The 19,357-nt window shown below is 44.6% G+C and overlaps 3 protein-coding genes across 5 annotated transcripts in view; 1 reads left to right on the forward strand and 2 right to left on the reverse strand.

The window, feature by feature from the left end:
* Positions 1-4,112, forward strand: part of mtif3 (mitochondrial translational initiation factor 3) — a 6,533-nt gene extending 2,421 nt beyond the window's left edge. Inside the window, exons 2-4 of the mRNA XM_017412014.3 lie at positions 1,023-1,479; positions 1,929-2,080; positions 2,267-4,112. Coding sequence (XP_017267503.1) covers positions 1,026-1,479; positions 1,929-2,080; positions 2,267-2,509 — 849 coding nt within the window. The 5' untranslated portion in view covers positions 1,023-1,025 and the 3' untranslated portion in view covers positions 2,510-4,112. The remainder of the gene's footprint in view (positions 1-1,022; positions 1,480-1,928; positions 2,081-2,266) is intronic.
* heca (hdc homolog, cell cycle regulator) lies at positions 3,889-14,597 on the reverse strand. The gene is made up of 5 exons (XM_017412013.3): positions 14,123-14,597; positions 9,464-10,466; positions 8,389-8,555; positions 5,113-5,267; positions 3,889-4,376 (listed from the first exon to the last, which is right to left on the reverse strand). Exons 1-5 carry the CDS (start codon positions 14,262-14,264, stop codon positions 4,212-4,214), a joined length of 1,632 nt encoding a protein of 543 aa, XP_017267502.1. The 5' UTR covers positions 14,265-14,597; the 3' UTR covers positions 3,889-4,211.
* A 666-nt stretch (positions 14,598-15,263) lies between these two features.
* On the reverse strand, positions 15,264-19,008 carry abracl (ABRA C-terminal like). Of its 3 annotated transcripts, none has more exons than XM_017411939.3 (3): positions 18,429-19,008; positions 17,523-17,588; positions 15,264-17,322 (listed from the first exon to the last, which is right to left on the reverse strand). In XM_017411939.3, exons 2-3 carry the CDS (start codon positions 17,581-17,583, stop codon positions 17,138-17,140), a joined length of 246 nt encoding a protein of 81 aa, XP_017267428.1. In that variant the 5' UTR covers positions 17,584-17,588; positions 18,429-19,008; the 3' UTR covers positions 15,264-17,137. The 3 variants fall into 3 exon arrangements, with proteins under 3 accessions (XP_017267428.1, XP_024860776.1, XP_024860775.1); XM_025005008.2 differs by lacking the exon at positions 18,429-19,008 and adding an exon at positions 18,023-18,347; XM_025005007.2 differs by lacking the exon at positions 18,429-19,008 and adding an exon at positions 17,696-17,963.
* Between the last annotated feature and the right edge of the window lie 349 nt (positions 19,009-19,357).

A 19,357-nucleotide genomic window follows, 5' to 3' on the forward strand; every position in this document is an offset into this window, starting at 1 on the left:
AGAAACACCATCGATACAGCTGCAGTTCTGTGCCGGTTTGAATGTTTTAAAGTTTAAACTGATATTGTTGTGAATCTTTTGTGTAAACTTTACCTTCAAGCAAACGCCCCCCAAAAGAATATCAACGCCCCCTTTTTGAAAATATTGCTGCCAGCGCCCCCTGTCATCCTCTCAACGCCCCCCAGGGGGCGGTACCGCCCCCGTTGAGAAACGCTTATTTAAAAGAATACATTCAATATTTTCCTGATTGAGCTAAGTTTATGGGTCGTTTGTGCCAATGCCAGGAGATTTTACAGTATTTATTGGACGTAAACTGTTTTATTTTAAATGAGATATAAAATACTTTTCCAACTTTTTAATGTTTTTTGTCACAGAATAAGGTTTAATCTTTTTACTGCTTGTTATCAGTGTTTTATGTGCTTTCTGGAAAGTTTCTTGCTGGATCCCACCACTGCTTTATTCTTTCAGAAATATTCAAGTGATCAGATTTTGGTGCTGATCGGGTCAAAGTTCAGGGTCAAAGGTCACAGATCAGCTCTGGAGCTGTGTAACAGGAACGTCAAACAGTACAGCTGGACACCTCATGGGTCAAGGGTGATCACTGTTGATTTCACGGTTTATTGGGTCAAAGGTCAACATCCCAGTTGACAGCTCTAACTCTTAACAGGGTAATGTAGGAATGTTAAACTCCACAGCTGGACACCTCGTGGATCAAAGATGATGCCTGTTGATTTCCAGGTTCATGGGGTCAAAGGTCACACGTAACCCCTGTGTTAAAGCCTTGTCTCTGCTCCTACATGTGACCATTTAGTTTCCGGTTGTGTCTGTTGGTTTGTTTTGTCTGATCAGGTAAAAACTAAAGAACAGATTTGATTAAAAATGTTCAGGAAATGTTAAGGTTGAAACAAAAACAGTGGATTAAATTCTGGTTCTGATCCAGATTATGATCGTTTTAATCCTGCTGTGGCCTCGGCGGAGGTTTACGCTCTCTGAGTTAATTATTGTTGCTTCTTTTTGTCCAGGACATGTCTGCAGGTTGTGTGAGGTGGCTCCTGAGCCACGCAGTGAGAGCCGCGTGTCGTGGAAAGCCCGTCTGGACGCCAGCATCAAGATTACCGATATGCAGCCGGAGTCATAACGTCATCGCAGCCACCTGGGGGAGATCTCCTTTCTCCACAGAAGCTGACGACGTAAAACAGACGCCTGCGGCAAAGAAAGCGAAGCGGGACACCCAAGGGCCTGCCTCCATCAGCAACGTTGGCCGTAAGATCCCTCACAAGGAGGTCCAGCTGATCGGTGACTCCGGGGAGGAGCTGGGCGTCATGCAGCGAACCAGCGTGATCAAACTGATGGATGAGAGGCACCTGAAACTGGTGCTGCTGAACGAGCACAAAAAGCCTCCGGTGTACCAGCTGATGAGCGGCAAACAGCTCCACGAAGAGCAGCTGAAGCTGCTGAAAAAGGAAAAGGCGAAAGCAGGTGGGTGGAGTCCATGTGTCAGAAAAACTGTAGGACGCTTGAGATTTAGTAGATCAGGTAAACTGTCGTGTTTCAGTTGACTTTTATATTGCTTCAAAATAAACACACTTATGTTACTATTTTATTAGATTCATAGATGAAAACTGAATTAAAATAAGTTGTGGGACGATGTCTGCTGCCTTCATTGGACTTGTTATCCAGCTGATTCACAGAAGCGACTGAAGCCATCGGCCCCGAAAACACAAATCTGCCTTCATCTGCCCGACTGGTTGTGTCGCTGCACGAGTCCTGCGTTTTAACGCACCGGTTTACACGTTAGGTGAACGACAAAGAGGCAACAACTAAACAAAACGAGCAGAACAACATCTGTAACCTGGAAATGTCATAAACCCAGATTCAGAGTTTTTGCAGTGGAAGTCAGAGCCGGCTCGTCTCTGTTGTCTCTGCAGCAACTGTGCTGGTGAAGGAGCTCAGCTTCTCGGTTGGCATCTCGTCTCACGACCTCAGCACCAAACAGAAGCAGGTGGAGAGTTGGCTGGAGAGGAAACACCACGTTAGGATCACCCTGCAAGCGAAGAAAAACAAACCTGACGCCAGCCTGGTGAGGGTGACTCCAAAACTAGTTTTATTTCCATACGTTTGACTGTAATTCAAGGTGAAATATGTGGAGAAATTTGGCAACTCTTTACAGCGAGGTATTCATTTCCATTCATCATTTTTTTCTCTCAGTGATAAAAATCTAACATCAACCCCACCTTGTAATCAGTTGTGCACCCTTTTTGTGCAGGACACGGTTCTGGAGCAGATTGTGGAGCAAATGACCGTAATAGTGGGCTTTGTCTCGCAGCCGAAGGTCATAAGAGACGGTCGCGCGGCCACGTGCACCCTCCGACCGCCGTCCAAAAAGGAGCTGTTGCAGAAAGGAGCACAAAAGGCCGCGGAGTCCGTCAGCCCCACGTCTGAGGAGACTCGGAATAAAACGCCTCCTGCAGGCGACGAGGTCACGTCGGAGGAGTACGTGCAGCAGTAACGTGACAAAATGCTGAAAATACTGAGCCGAAACGCCACAGTTTGGTGCCTCGGTTGGAGTCGGGCGCTGACGGCTCCTCTTCAGCTGTCACTGTGAACATTTCCTGTTGTGACTCAATCAGCTGACTGGAGAGAGACTCAAAGATTTGGCAAGGAGGGACAAAAAAGTACGGAAGACGCACAAGAACAAATGCAGTAAACCAGAAACTGAGCAACAGAAGAGACACAACTAAAGCAGAACGACAAACCTGACGCGTACACTACCACAAAAACAAACAAGACACGCTCAGAGGGGCTGTTCAGACGTCTGCCAATTTGTTTCAAGTGATTTGAGTGCTAAACTGTTCACATTTGGCAAAAACCCCAAGAGGTTTTTTTTTTGTTTTTACCCACGCTGTTTGCAGAGCAACAAACAGGACGTCAGCAGATCTGCAGAAACGATGATTTCAGACACCTGAACGTCATTATTTTGACGTCTCTTTCAGCTCAGTTACCTGACAGACACAGCAGAAGAGAAATAAAAACAAGCAGTCAGTGATTTGAGTTCAGAGCTGCTCCACGCTGCTCAGATTCTCTGCCTGACAGCACGTTTTAGTTTACAGTGACCACTGCGGGCCCAAAAACAACCAGAACAAACATTGTGCAGCTTCCTGTAATCAGCTCTTAATAGAAGCCTGAAGAAATGGGCATTTATGTTGAGCAGGATTTCAATAAACGGTTCGTTGAATCTTAGAGAAGTCGTATCGTCAAAATGTTTCCAAGGATCGCCGTTTCATTATCTTTAATCGTCCGACGCATCCGCTTTACTACAGGCAGGAGGTCCTACAGTTCGGCTCAGGACGGGTTGTGTTCGGACTACCAAACGTATGCAGAACAACCGCAAAAACTCAGATTACATTTAGATTAATCACGTAGGATGAAAAGGACCTGAAAGAGGATCTGCAGAGGTTCAAAACTACAAAAAAAAACTTTTCTAAACAGACAGTTTGTATTTAAAAGTGACTCAAAATGAATAAAATCCTGCCTCAAAACTAGCTTTATATAAAATGTTGCTGAAAGAAGACATAAAGAAAGTCCTGTCTTTAAATAACTGATATATGTTATATTTGATAAACCTTGTGTCTGTGTTCAGGATCCTGTTTTCCTGTTAGTTCATTTTTTTAACAAAACTATGAAGCAGAACCTTTTTGGAGACTTCCAGAGGAGTTCATTCAGGAAAACACAGGAATGGTTTCTAAATGACAAACTTTTGTCAGTTTTCCTGGTTTCATTCCAGCTGCCGACATCTGGGCTGGAATCGAACAGAAGAAGGGATTTTCTACACGTCATTGTTGAGTAAAATGACGCTTAAGATGTGAAAAAAATCACATAAAACCAACATCAGTGTGAATCTTTTTTTTTGTTTTATTATTTAGGATTGTTTTTGGTAAAAAATAAAAGCAAATTTGGCTTACAGATACATTCACTTGTCACAGATAAATGTGTTTGCCTGACCTGAACATCAGCTCCACATTTTATCAGCTCCCCTCCAACTTCCTTTGTGGTAACCAGAGCTGGGTGTTTTTTTTTTTACCTAAAAACATAAAACCACCCCACCCACCCCGGCCAAAAAAATTAAATCTTTCCTAGATTGAGTTAGAAATAATAAAAAAAAAACAACATGAGAACAAAAGCAGCTGACCTAGCATGCGTTAAAACATTTGTCAATAAGCCTCGAGGACTTTGAACGAGGAGAAGGGTTTAACGAAGTGATAGTCCAGGTTGCCGCAGTGGGGGCACTGCTGGACGTTACTGTACTCGGAGAAATACTGCATCCCCACCCGGACGTCCACCACCGGCTTCCCGCAGTGCTTGCAGTTAAGACGGGCCTGAGGGGACACAGAGGACAACGGGACAGCTCAGGACGAGACGAGTGCCGGAGAGTAGAAGGAACGTCGGGCGTTTCGATCCTGAGCTCGAGTTTTGGGTCACAGAAGAACCTGAAGCTTTGATTTAACCTCCGATTAGCTTATTTTATGACTTCTTATGAAACTGCAGGTTTCCACTAACTGGTGGAGGATTTACAGATTTAATTTAAAGCAGGGGTCTCCAATCTGGTCCTCGAGGGCCACCATCCTGCATGTTTTCCTTGTTTCCCTGCTCCAACACACCTGATTCAGAGGTTAAATCACATCTTCATGTTCTGCAGAAGCCTGTTAATCACCCATTGATTCAAATCAGGTGTTGGAGCAGAGGAACAAGTAAAACCTGCAGGATGGTGGCCCTGAGGACCAGGGTTGGAAACCATTGGCTTAAAGAAAACAAAACGTAAAGAAGTTGTCCTCCCTTTGGGTTCATCTTTGCTCTGATTGGTCAACTTTCATGGCCCAATAAGGCGATTTGAACGTTTTTACTTTGCTTTTTAAGAAAATCTGAAACATCAATATCGACAAAAATCCCTTTAAAGTCATCGTTAGAACAAAAAAGGTGCAGAGAGAAGACATTTAAACTTGCTGCTGTTTGACAAATCTGCCGACAGGAAGGGGGAAACGGGACGCTGATTTCTTATTTAGTTATTTTAGATCAAGGCGCTCTTTGACGGCCCTCGGACGTCCGCGCACGTACCTGGCAGCACGGCGAAGCGGCCAGGATGTCGTAGGTGTACATGGTGCCCAGCTGGTGCCAGCTCCCGTCCCAGCGAGACTTGCACTTGATGCAGACGATCTTGTGGACGCCCTCCAGGCAGTCCACGCAGATGGCGTACAGGTGCATCAGCCGACCTGTTGGAAGACGTTTCACCTGATGTTAGATCGTTACATCATTGTAAAGGAATCTTCCAAGTGGGTACGTGGAAGTCGGTCTCTGGTAGACCAGAGAAGAAGCTTAAACTGGGGACTTGTTTTGTCTGTTTTTTGTCCAGAAGGCGACTAAAAGACATGACTACAGGACAGAAATACCTGTAAGTGATAACCACGACGCCACATCTCAGTTTTTAATGAGTCTGCCTACAGAAATAATATCTTGGGTCAGCATATTTACATAAATTGTACATTTAAAAGGGCAAAAACAACAATGTGACAAATCAAACGTCTGATATTTAAAAGCTACGTGACTCGGATTGGATTAAATTATTATTCTTTTATCAACTAAACTGATTTATATGCAAACTTCCTGAGGGTTTATAACCTTCAGTTGTTGTTACATCAGAGTCCTGCAAGCGTCATCGGTGGCTGTTCCAGCGTGAACGGCAACCACTTCCTGTCCGCCTCCGTGCGCACGGATCTTATTCGACCCTCCATCGAATAAGTTGGAAGAAATACGTGACCCGCGATGGCAAGATGAGGAGTTTTTCCAATGTTGAGTTGTCAGTATTTTGAATTTTTCCATCTTTAAAGCTTCAAAATGATCCGCCGTTCGTTGAAATTCGGTGATTTTATCACCCGGCAACAAGCTGGTTCACGAAGGGCGCCTGTTTTGAAAACTGGATTTTTATTGGTCGACATCAGGAATTTCAACCCCGTATTTAAAAAGGGAACACCCCCCCAAGCTTCACAATGACACCAAACTTTATACGAAGGGATTCCCAGCAGCTGACAGAGGAAAATGAGCAAGAGTCAGAATTAAAAGGATTATTTCTGAAGACAATTTAAAGGAAGATTAGATGCTATTTTAGTTACTGGCATCACTAGATGGACTCATTTTTGTGCAAGTTATGGCAAAAATGTATATTTTGAAGCATTTTACGCAGCAGCCTGGTCACATATTTGCCCTTTTCTACTTTCTGGAGACTTATTTCCCACTGAAAACCGCTGAAACCTTTTATTTTTTAAATAAAATGTAAAGAATCTAGTCACAGTAGATCCACACCGACGTTTCTAGTTTAATCAGATTAAATCTGTATGAGGAGCCGCTTCTAGTCTTCCAGGCAGAGGAGGACGAAGAACTGAATAAATAATTATTCTTCTGCATATCAAAGACAAACATATCAAAGCTTTGGGGGTCGGCGCACGAGAGAAGCTCCGAGCTGCTTCACATTCACGTTGGACTGCAGAATCCAGCAGAAAGCTGTTCTGTCTTCATACGGACGGAGGAAAGCTGGACTCCAGACGCTTTACACCACCAAATCCTGATTAAAAACAGCTTCATAGATGGGTTTCTGGCTGAAAAAAGATCAATTGTTCAATCTGGGAGCCTTCAAACGATGGTCTTGTTCGCACCTCCTCATCGTCTTACTGGTGATGATGTGTTTTTTTATTTTAAATCACTGTAAACACAGAGCGAAAGAACGTCTTTCTGATTTCTAGATGCCCGTTCATGAAGTGGATCTGGACTCTGGGAATAAAACGGCTGCAATAAAACAAAGATCCCAACGTTTACAATGAGGACGTTTCTGTTTTATAAATAATTAATTCCACTAGAATCCTCGAAGAAATGCACACCGGACCGCCACCTTCCATGTTTTAATTTGATTTAAAAAAGGGGATTCCAGCCTTCATGATTAAATAACTTCATGCTCAGTCGTATGCATGGAATAGCCGTGAGTTTGGAGTAAATGTTGGGAATCACTCTCAGCTACTACCACACCGAATTTTAGCTGAATATCTGTAAAATTCACTGAATCACTGTTTCCGACACTCAACTAGCCTTGGCAGCCATCTTGAATCAAGATGACTCCAAAGGTTAATCGTAATATAATACTATATAATATATAATAATTAGCTGTAGATGCCAACCAGAGTTTCGTTAGAATCTGTCCAGTGGTTCATGAGATAATTTACTAAAACAACAGACACAGAAACAGGTGATTACATTATCGCCTGCCTTTCAGAGGCAGTAGATATTTCATCTTTCTCATTTGAGATTATAAAGATGCAAAATATACCAAAGAGCCTCGATTATTCCTGAAAACTGACTGTTTTACATTTCCTGCCAACTCAGATGAACTTAAACCCAACCCTGTTCTTAGATTTAGTTGTGTTCAGATACGTTTTATCACATTCCCTTGTAATAATTAAGCTTAAGTTTATCACAACTGAAGGCGATCATGTTTTTGCAGGAAGTTTGTTTGTACCGTTGATGAAACGCAGAATGGGTTTTTGATGGAACGTTCAGGAAATACCCATTGGATGCACATCTCCAACGGTCATGGCTAATCAATCGTAGCCAGGACAAATATGGCCAAACCTCAGAGAATTCTACAGTTATTAAGGTAAAATCTGGTGTGGTAGTAGCTGAGAGTCATTCCCAACACAAACTCCAGATCAAGATTTTTAAGGTTCGACAGAAATGGGTTCAACTCCAGATTATTTCACGAAACATTACTGCAAAATAGCCGCACAGACCAGTGCGTCTTCGTGCAGCCTCTGACCGCTCGGAGATCACAGACGGAGCCCGCCGCGTCCGCTGCGCAGGTGTTAGCTTTCAGAAATGAAGCGAGCATCGCGGAACCAAAGGAGGCGCGAAGCAGAGCTCTGCGTTAAAAGTGAGACGGATTAAAGGTTCGTTTAATCTGAACGCAAAGCTGCTTCGCGTCGTCATCGATCTTCACGTTTCAGCTCTGTCGCCGCCTCGCCACCCGGCACAAAGGTGCGTCAGGGCCGGGTCGGCTCGGCCCGTTCAGAAACCACAGCGAGGCGGCGAGAAGGCGGCAAAGTCCCGGATTGAAGCGTTTTAGTCATCTCTCATCAGAAGACGACTTTAGTCTAAAACCCTGGCATGAAAGGCAGCGGGCGATATGCATTCCTTCACTGAATGATTGGGACTTTTTCGGTAATTTCACATCTGTATCTTTCTGGACGCCGTTATTGCTCACAGTGTTTGTAACAGTTCACGTGCAGCACTCCGAGTCGCCCCCCGTAACCCAAATGAAGCTGGCTGGCGTCGAGCGTCTTCAAACCTGACCTTGAAGGTGGCAGGGGACGTCGTACTCGATCTCATCGTGGCGGGAGGGGCTCAGGAACAGCGTCCCGTCCACCAGGGGGAACTGTTCGAACACGGGCAGCGAGCGGTGGCAGAGCGCACAGTTCACCACGTTCCTCTGACTCGCACTGAGAGCCGACAGGATAAACCTGCAGGAAGTACAGAACGAGGATCGTTACCTTGATGGGAATCAAATTACTCGGTTTTTCAGCTTGCATGCATGTTCTCCCTCTGAAAACAAAGAAATAAATCAAGCAAAGTGGAACCTTTTTTTTTAAATTTATTATAAGGTGTCTCTGGATTATTCTGACCTTATTAGTCTCCTCATTTTAGTAGAAATATGATTTAATTAGAAAAATACTCACTTTAGTAGTTTTTTCTATAGTAAATGAGACAAAAATCAGTTTTGAAGTTGAGCAGAATTTGGATTTTTACTTTGTTTTAACAGTGGAAACACTTAATAGTTGCTAAAAGCTAATTGTAGTTAAGGAAACTTTAATTATTTAAAGAAAAACTGAAGTTTTGAACCTTTTAACGTCACTCAAACAATAAAAAAGTAAGGAAGTCTACAAGTAATTCGCTTCTGGATTCGAATCGATTCAAGATGTCCGCCACAGCTAATCGACCTTAGCTAACTCAAAAATGGCTTTTGACTCAGTTTTACAGATACTGAACCAAAGTTTGATGTGGTAGTAGCTGAGAGTCGTCTTTAACACACAGTCTGAGCACTAAAGGCTGATTTATGCTTCGTGAGAAGAGAAGAAATCTGCTCTCATCGATGAAAATCGCTGAATTTTGTTCTCACAGAGCCTCTCCTCTCACGGGTTTGCTTCTATTAAATGTTTAAATGTTGTCATTTCTGGCTTCGACTTCTCCGCTGAGCCTGTTAAGACCTCCGGACCCCCCTGGGAGGCGGGGCTTCCCAGGAGTTCTCGTCGGGCATTAAAAGAACGTCTCGCAGCTACTTCCGCGAGAACAAATTTCTTCACTTCTCACGGTTTATAAATCCAGCTTAGCGCAGTTTGATTTTTACTTTAAAGAGAGAAGGAGAGCCTACCTGCGTAGCTCCTCCCCCTGGCCCACCTGGGCGTCGTCCTCCATGCGGACGTGGTACGTGTTGAGTTTATGGCGAGGGACGTGGGTGAGGAGCTCCGAGAGGTCCAGCCTCCTCAGGAACTGCACCGGGTGAGGGTGGGGGCCGTCGCCTCCTCCCCCGGGAGCGAGGCGGTGGTGAAGAGCGAAGGAGAGCTGCAGCGGGAGAACCGAGCCGGGGTCCAGGTGGGGACCGCCGGCTGCACCGCCGGCGCCGCCTCCTCCCAGGGAGCAGCTGCCCCCCCGACCCAGAGCCCCCCCGGCCAGCAGGTGCTTCCTCTGGGGGTCCGAGTGGACGGCCGATCTGAAGAACTCGCCCAGCTGACGGGAACCCCGAAACCCTGCTAATCCAGGAGCAGGAATGGGGGAGAAGGTGAAACCGGTGGGAGGAGATTGTCCCGGAGAGACGCACGGAGACTTCTGGGGGGGCCCGAGTGGGCAGGGCCCCCCTCCCGCAGCTGCTCCTCTCTCCGCAGAGTTCTGTCGGTCCACTGATTGTCTGCGAGGTAAGTCCTGACTGGACGCCCTGTGAGCTAACTTGCCTCCCACTTGCTTGCTTTTCTTGGGCTCGTCGAAAGGTCCGTCCCCGGGGCACGCCGCGCTCCTGCCCGTGCTCCTCTCCGACGGCTTCTTCTTCCGCTCGTCCTGCATGCGTTTCACCTGGTACCAGTCGGTGTCCTTCTTCAGGTGGCCCTGTCCGCAGCGGCAGGAGCAGAACCTGAAGGCCAGGTCATAGCCCTTCTTGGTCCACATGTTCTGCCGGCACTGCTTCTCGTTCCAGGAGCGGGCGCGGCCGATGCAGTTGAACTGGACGAGGATGGAACTCTCCCACTCGTAGAAGCACTGCAGGTGCATCCAGTTGCCGTGCGGGCAGAGCTCGTTGTTGCAGAGCACCCGCTGGTGGTCGTCCTTCTCCAGGTCCACGGGGCGGCTCAGACTGCAGCCCAGCGGGGTGGCGCACTGGACCTCTGGACCAGCAGAGAGAACAGACAACCGTCAGGTTTCATCTGGAACGATTCGAGCGACGATTTAAACATTTAGGTTGAGAACTGACGCCGATCAGGAGCGATCGAACCGTTTCTCCTTGTTGGTTTGATGTTTCACCAACTGACAGATTATCTGCACCACAACCATCAGTCTCAGCAGCTAAATGGTTCCCACCAAACATTTCAGCTGATGTTTACCACCAAAGGCTGAGCGAGGATGTCTCTGCTCAGATCTGTATGACTTTATTTATCTGCACCGTTAAAACATCTCACAAATCCCACAATTTAAGCAATAATCACTGAACGGACACCGAAGAACTGCTTAACTTTTGCACTTAAGTCGATTCAAGATGGCCGCCACAACAAAACCCATCTGAGCAAACACTAAAATGGCTACAACTCGAGCAGATTTACAGACACAGAGCTCAAATTTGGCGTGGTAGTAGCTGAGAGTCGTTCACAACGATGGCGAGGTCCGCGCTTAACTCTCATCTCTGTTAGCGAAATATCTCATGAACCGCTGGGCAGATTTTAACGAAACGTTTAGGAGGTAATCATCAGATGTACGACTACAACCGATCAACTTTATGGGGTCGACCCAAACTCAAGATGGCCGCCACAGCCAACTGAACTCAGAAAACACAAAAAAAAAATGGCTACAACTTGAGCAGATTTACAGACGCAGAGCTCAAATTCGGCGCGGTAGTAGCTGAGAGTCGTTCGCAGCAGATAATCTGAGCACTAACTGATCATGCAGGAGCTTTGCCACAAACTGCTGGTGTCAACCATGTCTGTCTGTTAGCGAAATATCTCATGAACCGCTGGGCAGATTTTAACGAAACGTTTAGGAGGTAATCATCAGATGTACGACTACAACTGATTAACTTTATGGGGTCAGCCCAAACTCAAGATGGCCGCCACAGCCAACACGTTAATGGTTATAACGTTTTGTTAACGCTAAAAACAAACGGAGGCACACACAGACCTGGGTAAAAACATTATCGCCTGCTGCAGAGACCAACAATAACTAATTTATGACAATAATGATGTTATTAGATGATCCTGAACGGTTCTAATTTTCATAAACTCGGTTTGTGAACGTGTGAATTTACTGTGACTTTTCCATCTTCACAGCATCGACTCAAATGAACGTCTGAATGTTTTCCCATCATAAGCTCAATATTTTGATTTCTGATTTTACTCGGCACAGCTCTATCCGCCCGTCGAGGCTGTATGGGACTCGGTTCAACGGTTTCTGTGAGGAGCAGCTCATCGTAACACGCTCCAGGTGTGTGTGTGTGTGTGGGCGGGTGTGTTTCCTCCTTCCCTTTCCGGCACAGCGTCTTTGCAGCTCACCACGGAGTCAAGAAAAACACACACATCTGATGGACGCTTCCTAAAATCACAAACTTGATTCAGCTTACTGCGACTTTCAAAATAAAATCTGATTTAGTCTCATGTTTGTATTAGTTTAGAAAATAATAACATTTAGCACCTCGGCGGGCGATCATGTATTACCCTGTGTGTGTGTGGTCATTTGTCTGTCGAACCCGTGGGCGGATTTTAACGAAGCTCTCAGAGAGTAACCGCTGGACGGACGCCTACGACCGATTCAAGATGGCCGCCGCAGCAACATTAACAGCTCGGCCTAGTTTTACAGATATGGGCTAAAAGTCTGCGTGGTAGTAGCTGAGAGTCGTCCCCAACAGACTCTCTGAGCACACGGCGGAGGTACAGGAGTGCTATGCTTTTAATTTGAAATTCTTTAGACTTCCTGGACATTAATTTGGTGCTTTTTCTGCTCATTTTCTGACCTTTTTTCGGAGGAATGTTTTCTTTGAGCCACTTAACTCGGACTTATGAATCACTGGGACGTAAACAGTCCCCTAAACTCCGGGGGACGGTCCGGTGTTGTGTCCACCGCACACCAGACAACTCTTACAGGATCTCTGAGCACTTTGTTACCAACATCCTGTCAAAAAGATGAATTTATTTAAGTTAAGATTTATGAAAACTACAAAAAGACAGCACAGTTTGACTCATAAAATGGAGTTTTAAACAACTAGTGCCTGAAAACTTCACATTAAATCATCACAGCAGCAGAAAACAACTTTAAATCATTTAAAACTAAACATGAAAAAAATGACTTTTCCAGGAGGATATTCAGAAATTTACTTTTGGTTCCTTTCTGGACATTTTTCCCCCAATCTATCTCTGCAGACTTTGTGTCATTTTAGCTGGTAATGCTTAAAAACCTTCGGCTCGTTCAGGACGTCAGGGCTCTGACTTTTGTGTTTTTGTAACTTTTAGACTTCTGAAAATATTTTCTGTGCAGAAAATCATTCAGATCTCTTCAGCTGCTTCAAAAATATTGTTCTCTTTAAATCTGCTGAAGCAAACCGGCAGTTTGTGTTGGAGTCTGAGCTGCTCTTAGCTAATGTTCTGCTGCTTTTAGCTTGTGTTTTACTTTTAGTTGTCACCCAGCTACTGTTGACATTTAGCTAGCCTTTTGACACTTTTAGCTGGCATTTTGCTTTCAGGTTTTGGCTATTGTTATTGCTAGTTATAGCCTTTAGCTAGCCTTTTCTTACTTTCAGCTGCTGTTCTGCTACTTGTAACTGTTAGCTACCATTCTCCTTTTAGCTTTCAGCTAGTGTTTTGATACGTTGGGATTTAGTTTGCCTTTTGTTACTTTTAGTTGCCATTCAGCTACTTTTGACACTTTTAGCTAGCATTTTGCTTTCAGGTGTTAGCTAGTTATAGCCCATAGCTAGCCTTTTGTTACTTTTTAGCCGCTGTTCTGCTACTTTTATTTTCAGCTAGCCTTTTCCGACTTTTAGCTACGTCAAGTTTTTAGCTGGTGTTTGGCTACTTCTAGTGAGTGTTTTGCTGCTTTTAGCTTTTAGATAACGGTTTTGCTATTTATGACTTTTAGCTAGTGTTTTGCTTTTAGGTTTTAGCTTTTAGCATGTATTTTGTTACTTTTAGCTTTAAGCTACCATTCTGCTACTTTTAGTTTTCAGCTGGGCTTTTGCTATTTTTAGCTTCTTCAAGTTTGTAGCAAGTGTTTGGCTGCTTTTAGCATCTAGCTGTCCTTTTGCTACTTTTAATTAGTCTCCTGCTACTTTTAGCTCTTGCTACATTGGCTTTTAGCTGAGTTTTGCTTCTTTTAGCTGATGTTGTGTCTCAGCCACAGCTCGTTCAGCTGCTCTTATTACGGGGTCTGAGGAAGACCTCTCCACCTGACGGAGGTCTGGATGAAGGTGCGCTCAGGTGTTCGCGCGAAGGGCCACGCGCTCAAAGTGCGCGCGGACAAAGGTGTGCGCCAGGAAAGGCCTGCGGGGAGACAGAGACAGCTCCTCAGGTGCTGCTCCCGGTCCAAAACGACCCGAACCGGGGCTACAAATCTCCGCATGCAGCCGAGGCTCCAGCTGCTGATTCGGAACAAAAAAATCAGTTTCTGCTAGGCCTGAAATCGGACACGGACGCGCGTGTCTGCGCCTAAAGGAGGCTTCGTTTGGATCTCGCGCTTCAGAGCAGGGGTGCGCGTCGTGCGCCACGGAGCTGCGGGCCAGCCCGGGGGTTCGGTCCCGGCAGGATTTCGGGGCAGCATCTCCAAACTTCTCCGCCGCTCTTACCGCCGGAGGAGCGCTCGTTCCGGGGCGCAGCGGCCGCGGCCGCGCCTCCCACCGCGGCCGCACACGCTCCATTTTCCTGCTCGTCCCCGCTGCTGTTGGCGCGTTTGCTCTTCTTGCCCTTGCTGCTCTTCTGGTTGGGCATCTTGAGCGGTTCGGACGTCCGTCGGGCGGTGATTTCGACCTCTATCAGCGGCTCCTGTCAGCGCTGTCTGGCATTTCTGTGGACTCCATTTCTGCGGCGGACTTTTCGGTGGTGCGTTCACGGCGCTTTCTCGGTTCCGCTTTGCGTTTTTTCTTTGCGGTTTCCTGTCGGACGAGACGCTTCGGGTTGTTGTTTGTTTTCTTTTTTTGTTATTTTTTGCAGCAGCAGTTTTAGGGGAAAAAAAGCTGCTGTAACCTTTGAGAATGAAGGCGTGTCCGTCTCTTGTTTTGATTCCTGCTCTGCTGTTTTCTTCCACCCCCTGACGTCACGCGGCCCCGCCCCCAGCGAGCAGCGTCAACGACGTGCTGCCTTCAATGTCCGGTGGGAACGTAGGGAATTACAATAAGGACCCAAAACAAAAGCGATTTCGCTGTTAATAATAATATTGATAACTACAGAAACTGCATGGTTGGGAAAAATGCTGAAACTGAGGTAATAAAGTGAAAACAGGAACAGCTTAAACAAAATATAAAAGGAGAAAAGAACGAAGGGGCAAAATGATAGCTAAAAGCTAAAAGTTGCACAAAAACAAAAAGTAGATTTGTTTGTTTATTTTAGATGCACTGGTTGATTAAAACTGTTTCACAAATATGGCAAAGTAAAAGGTGAAATAAATCTAAAAAAGAAAAAAAGGATAATTTAAATGCTGTTAAAACATGAATATTATTCCAGTGAACACCTGCAAATATATCACATTCTGCGACAACCTTCATCCTTCATTCCTGTACTTTTAATACCTACTTTAATTACTAAATAATGTATCTTATTACCAGTGAGTTTAATACGAGTGGTACATAGATCCAGTATGAATTAAAACCACATGATGAAATTAAAATAGAAGCTTATATTCAGGAGTGTTTAGTTACTGACCTACAAGCTACACGAGGGGGTAAAGAAGCATTTTATTTTGACTCAGAAAAAACCCCACAACAAAGTAGGTTTAAAGCTTCAAGTGTAAAAGTTTTATTCCTCCAGGTGTAGTCAACAGCAGAACCAACAGTTCTTATAAAAACGTGTTGTTGCCCATAGAAAATACAGTAACGATGCACTTGAACACATAATTCAGACATCCCAGCAGCTCGCAGACGCCCGTTTTGTTCATTTCACAATCCCCAAACTCTTCAGTTTCATTTATACTGAGAAAAAAAACACAAAAACAAAACAAAACAAAACAAAAAAGCTTCAGACTTCTGTGATTTCGAGGTCGCTCCTGATCTGCAAGCTCCGTAAAACCTGAAGAAATCGAACGGTTCGATTGCACAACTTGGAAACAAAGCCACAGGACAGTGAATACACACGTTTTGGTTTTGTACACTTGTTTCTGAGAGTTATCAAACTGTAATTACAGACCGACGGAAGCTGCACAGGAAATACATTCACCGTTAGTTCATCGGGAAGGCAGCTTTCGGAGTTCGCTCGATGCAGAGTTAAAAAAAACAAAAAAACACCTTTAGCTCGTAGGAAAGCAGCAGCTGTTTCTTAAAATGCACTTCAGCCGTCTCTGTGGTCACAAATTCTAGCAAAAGTTCAAATAAAGTCCTAATAAAAGCCAACAGGAGGTAGTCGAAGTGGCTCCTGTAAACACTGAGCTGAACAGCCTTTTTGGTGACAGATTAACATCAAAATTCATCATATTTAGACACGAACTACCTCTGGGGAGCCTCGGACAGTTAATACAAGCAATTACTCCTGAGAGCCCCCATTAAAAAGTTATTTTTCCTAATATGAAACCCTCATAAAAGGCATCTGGTTGTGATTTACAAATTTTACCCAAAGCAAAGAGGCGAAACATAATTTAAACAAACTAAACTGAAGTGACAGAACATCACATTCCTGCCCTTATAATAAAACGGCAGCGCCTGAGACAAAATCGACGCCTCTCTGAGACGATTTAAACGGATTTTTGTGCGTATAAGGTGTAATACAGCAGAAAAATTCGACAGGTGGATATGAGGCTGAACACAGATAAACGACTATAAAGCAAAACAAAATGGCAGAAAAGATTGTTACTGTGAGAAGCAAAATAAGAACGAGCTCGCTGGTAATTCTCTGGAGAAGCAGCTCCTTAATTCACACAAACTTTAAACGTTTTTGGACTAAATACTGAAGAACTCTACAGATCTGGGTTCGTCCGATGCGGACGCTTGCAGTCTCAGCATCCTTGTGCTCGTAGGTGTGAAGAGGACGTTTCACGGCCCCCCGGACCCAGAAGTTCTGAGAAAAGTGGCACTTTAAATTTAAAACGCCGTGCAGTCGGGACGCTCACACGCGTTTATTCCGTTTCAGTTTAAAGATACTCATCGCAAAGTCACGAAACTTTATTTCTCCTGTTGATGGTTAACGTCTCCTATAATTAATCATTTCCAAGTGAATTTTGTGACCAAATACCAACAACTTTGTGTTTGTTTACCTACAGAAACAGCCGAAGTGACTGAAATTATGTCAACAAAGAAAGAATTTGATTCCGCCATATTTGTTCCCCTATACTGACTACAGCCAGGCTAATGTAGGGCTTTGTTTACATTGAGTGCATACCCACATTTCAGGACTGCATATCAGTATAAACGGAAAACTACTGGAGTGAACTCTTTAAAACGGCACCATTTAATGTATCTCAGGAGAACCTTTTTATATGTTTTATTTCTCACTTTGCAACGTGTAACTTTAAACACCGGGCTCTATAAGCAGAGGACAATTATTTTAACAAAAACAAAAAAAGATGCAAAAGCTCAGACACAAGCAGGCGAACCGCAGGAGCTCGGTGGTTTAAAAAGATTCGCCGTCTGAAGGTCCGGTCCGAGCGTCCTCCGGGTTCACTCCTGCAGCAGAACGATCTCCACGTTGTCGTGGACGCCCTGCAGGAGCAGCTCGCTCTGGAAGTCGATCACCTTCCTCTTCTTGGCGGCCTTCAGGGTGCCCACCAGCGCCTCAAAAATGTTGGCGCAGCGGTCGTCGTTGAACAGAACCCCGAACGTCACGCTGGTCTGACCGCCGGCGTCTGAGGAGAGGACACGGGAGGAAAGGTTCGTTAGGGCAGCGGAAAACGAGACAGTCACAACCCGGAGCAGGTGCGTTCAGGTTACTCTGAAGCTAAAAAATAACAAAATAAGTCAGTTTGAAGCAACTTTAAGGCTTTAACTGAGTGCTGAAACGGGCAAAGTATGATTAAATGAATGATTTCTGCTGCTCCCGACTCACTTTTACTGCCGAGTCTCTGAATCTCCTCCTTGAGCAGTTCGATTTCATGCGACACGTTCATTGTTGCTGGACGGGTGAAACAAACAAACAAACAATTTAATGCAAAACACGCTTGTTTGACATAAATAAATCTACTAGTAGGTGTTGAGGATGACTCTCAGCTTCTACCACACCCAGTTTTACGTCAATGTCTCTGAAACTGAGAAGCTTGTGTCCGGTAAGGTTGATCAGGTGTGTCGGCCATCTTGTATTGGGTTGACCCACAATGTTAATGAGCTGCAGATTTGCATCCATTGATTACTTCCTGAGAGTTTTGTTGAAATCCATACAGTTGTTCATGATATTTTGCTAACACACACACATATAAAAGCCAAAACCTGACTAACCAATCAGAAAAAGTCATTTTAAGCTGCATTATTTCAAACACAAGATTAAAAACTTCACATCCTAATGTTCAATGAAGCATTTCGGCCCATTAATAACTCGGATTAGCAGCAAACCTGCACGTTTGCCTGCGTGATTTCTTCCTCGGTGCCTGAAACACCTGGACGCTGATCAGAAACAGGTGAACAAGCTCCAACCTGAAAAGGGCGGACTGGCACCAATGCGGAAGTAGAGGCTTAGCGCTGAAAGCTAGCCAACACAAGCTATAAATGATTATTTATGACTCTTATATTTCGGACACATAAGGTCACCTGTCATGCGTGGCTAAATACTAACAAACCGGCTACTTTTTGCTGAGCTTTCAGGTGTATATTTTTTCCGAGTAGCAGCTCTGCGCCAGATAAATGGTGGGCTTATTCAGCGGATGGAGGAGTTGTTTTGTCGTGTGGTCGGCTCTTTTATCTTTAAATAAACTATTAGACGAAACGAAGCTTAAAAATAGCACAATTGTAGTCATTTTACCTCGTTGCCTGTGGTGTTTTTCGCCTGTACGGAGGTGATGAGGCGACTTTCCGAAGAGTCGATGCCGGTGAAATCCTGACGCGTTCACTGTCCGCTCGGAAACCAGAGCTCCGGAACGCGAGCGATGAAGTGCGGTTTAAAAAAAATAAAATTAAACATTTTTTACAGGAGTGCAGGAATCGAGGTTAAAGTGAAGACAACTAGTTCGTTTAGTTATTAAATGATACTGAGTCACGAACAACGTCGAAATCGGGGTTTATTTGAAAAGTAAATGACGCGAAGCGGCTGTCGAAGGTAACGTGAAGGCACCACGAGAGCTCATCTGACTTCATCGTGACACAATGCGATACTTTAACAATAAATATCTAATTATCTATTAATCTAACTATCTAAACCGAGATGTAGGTTAATTGACTTAATCGTTCCACGTTTGTTACAAAACACAAAGAAAACTAAAAAGACAGAAAGTAAAATTTAATCAAAATCATCATTATTATAGTTATTAAATCTACAAGTTGGGAGTTAAAAAGTGCAGTTTTTATTCTGAAATCGCTCATCCGGGTCCCCGCAGGCCAGGCAAGCTCGCGCCGACTCGGACAGTAGCCCAGTGACGTCACGAAATGTCAAGTTTTCGGCGAGCGCCGAAGAAGCCGGAAATAATTCCGGAAGTTGCCTCATGTTGCTTTCAGAATAAAAGCACACTAACTGAACGCGACATCTTAAAAAGCGTGCATTAAAATAGAGAAAGCAAGAGACATTCAGACGCAGTTTTAACCTACTGCTGAATAAGGATTAATCTTCTCAACAGCTCTTATTTTTTCAAGTACCAAGTGTTGCTCGATTAATAATTTAAAGAAGTTTAAAAGTGCTACAATTATTGCAATACATGTTGACAAATTGACAGAGCTACAACTGTAACTCTGTCAACA

The sequence above is a fragment of the Kryptolebias marmoratus genome, linkage group LG19 (genome assembly GCF_001649575.2).
Source record: "Kryptolebias marmoratus isolate JLee-2015 linkage group LG19, ASM164957v2, whole genome shotgun sequence".
Taxonomy (NCBI): Eukaryota; Metazoa; Chordata; class Actinopteri; order Cyprinodontiformes; family Rivulidae; genus Kryptolebias; species Kryptolebias marmoratus.

Bases quoted from the DNA above. Each gene is read 5' to 3' on its own strand.
- abracl (XM_025005007.2), bottom strand. From the start codon at position 17,816: ATGGATGCAAATCTGCAGCTCATTAACATTGTGGGTCAACCCAATACA. The intron at 17,589-17,695 runs GTGTGGTAGAAG...TCACCCGTCCAG, and splicing joins AGACATTGACGTAAAACTGG to CAACAATGAACGTGTCGCAT. The intron at 17,323-17,522 runs GTGAGTCGGGAG...TCCTCTCCTCAG, and splicing joins TCAGAGACTCGGCAGTAAAA to ACGCCGGCGGTCAGACCAGC.
- heca (XM_017412013.3), bottom strand. From the start codon at position 14,264: ATGCCCAACCAGAAGAGCAGCAAGGGCAAGAAGAGCAAACGCGCCAAC. The intron at 10,467-14,122 runs GTAAGAGCGGCG...CTGCTGGTCCAG, and splicing joins GAACGAGCGCTCCTCCGGCG to AGGTCCAGTGCGCCACCCCG. The intron at 4,377-5,112 runs GTACGTGCGCGG...GTGTCCCCTCAG, and splicing joins CCGCTTCGCCGTGCTGCCAG to GCCCGTCTTAACTGCAAGCA.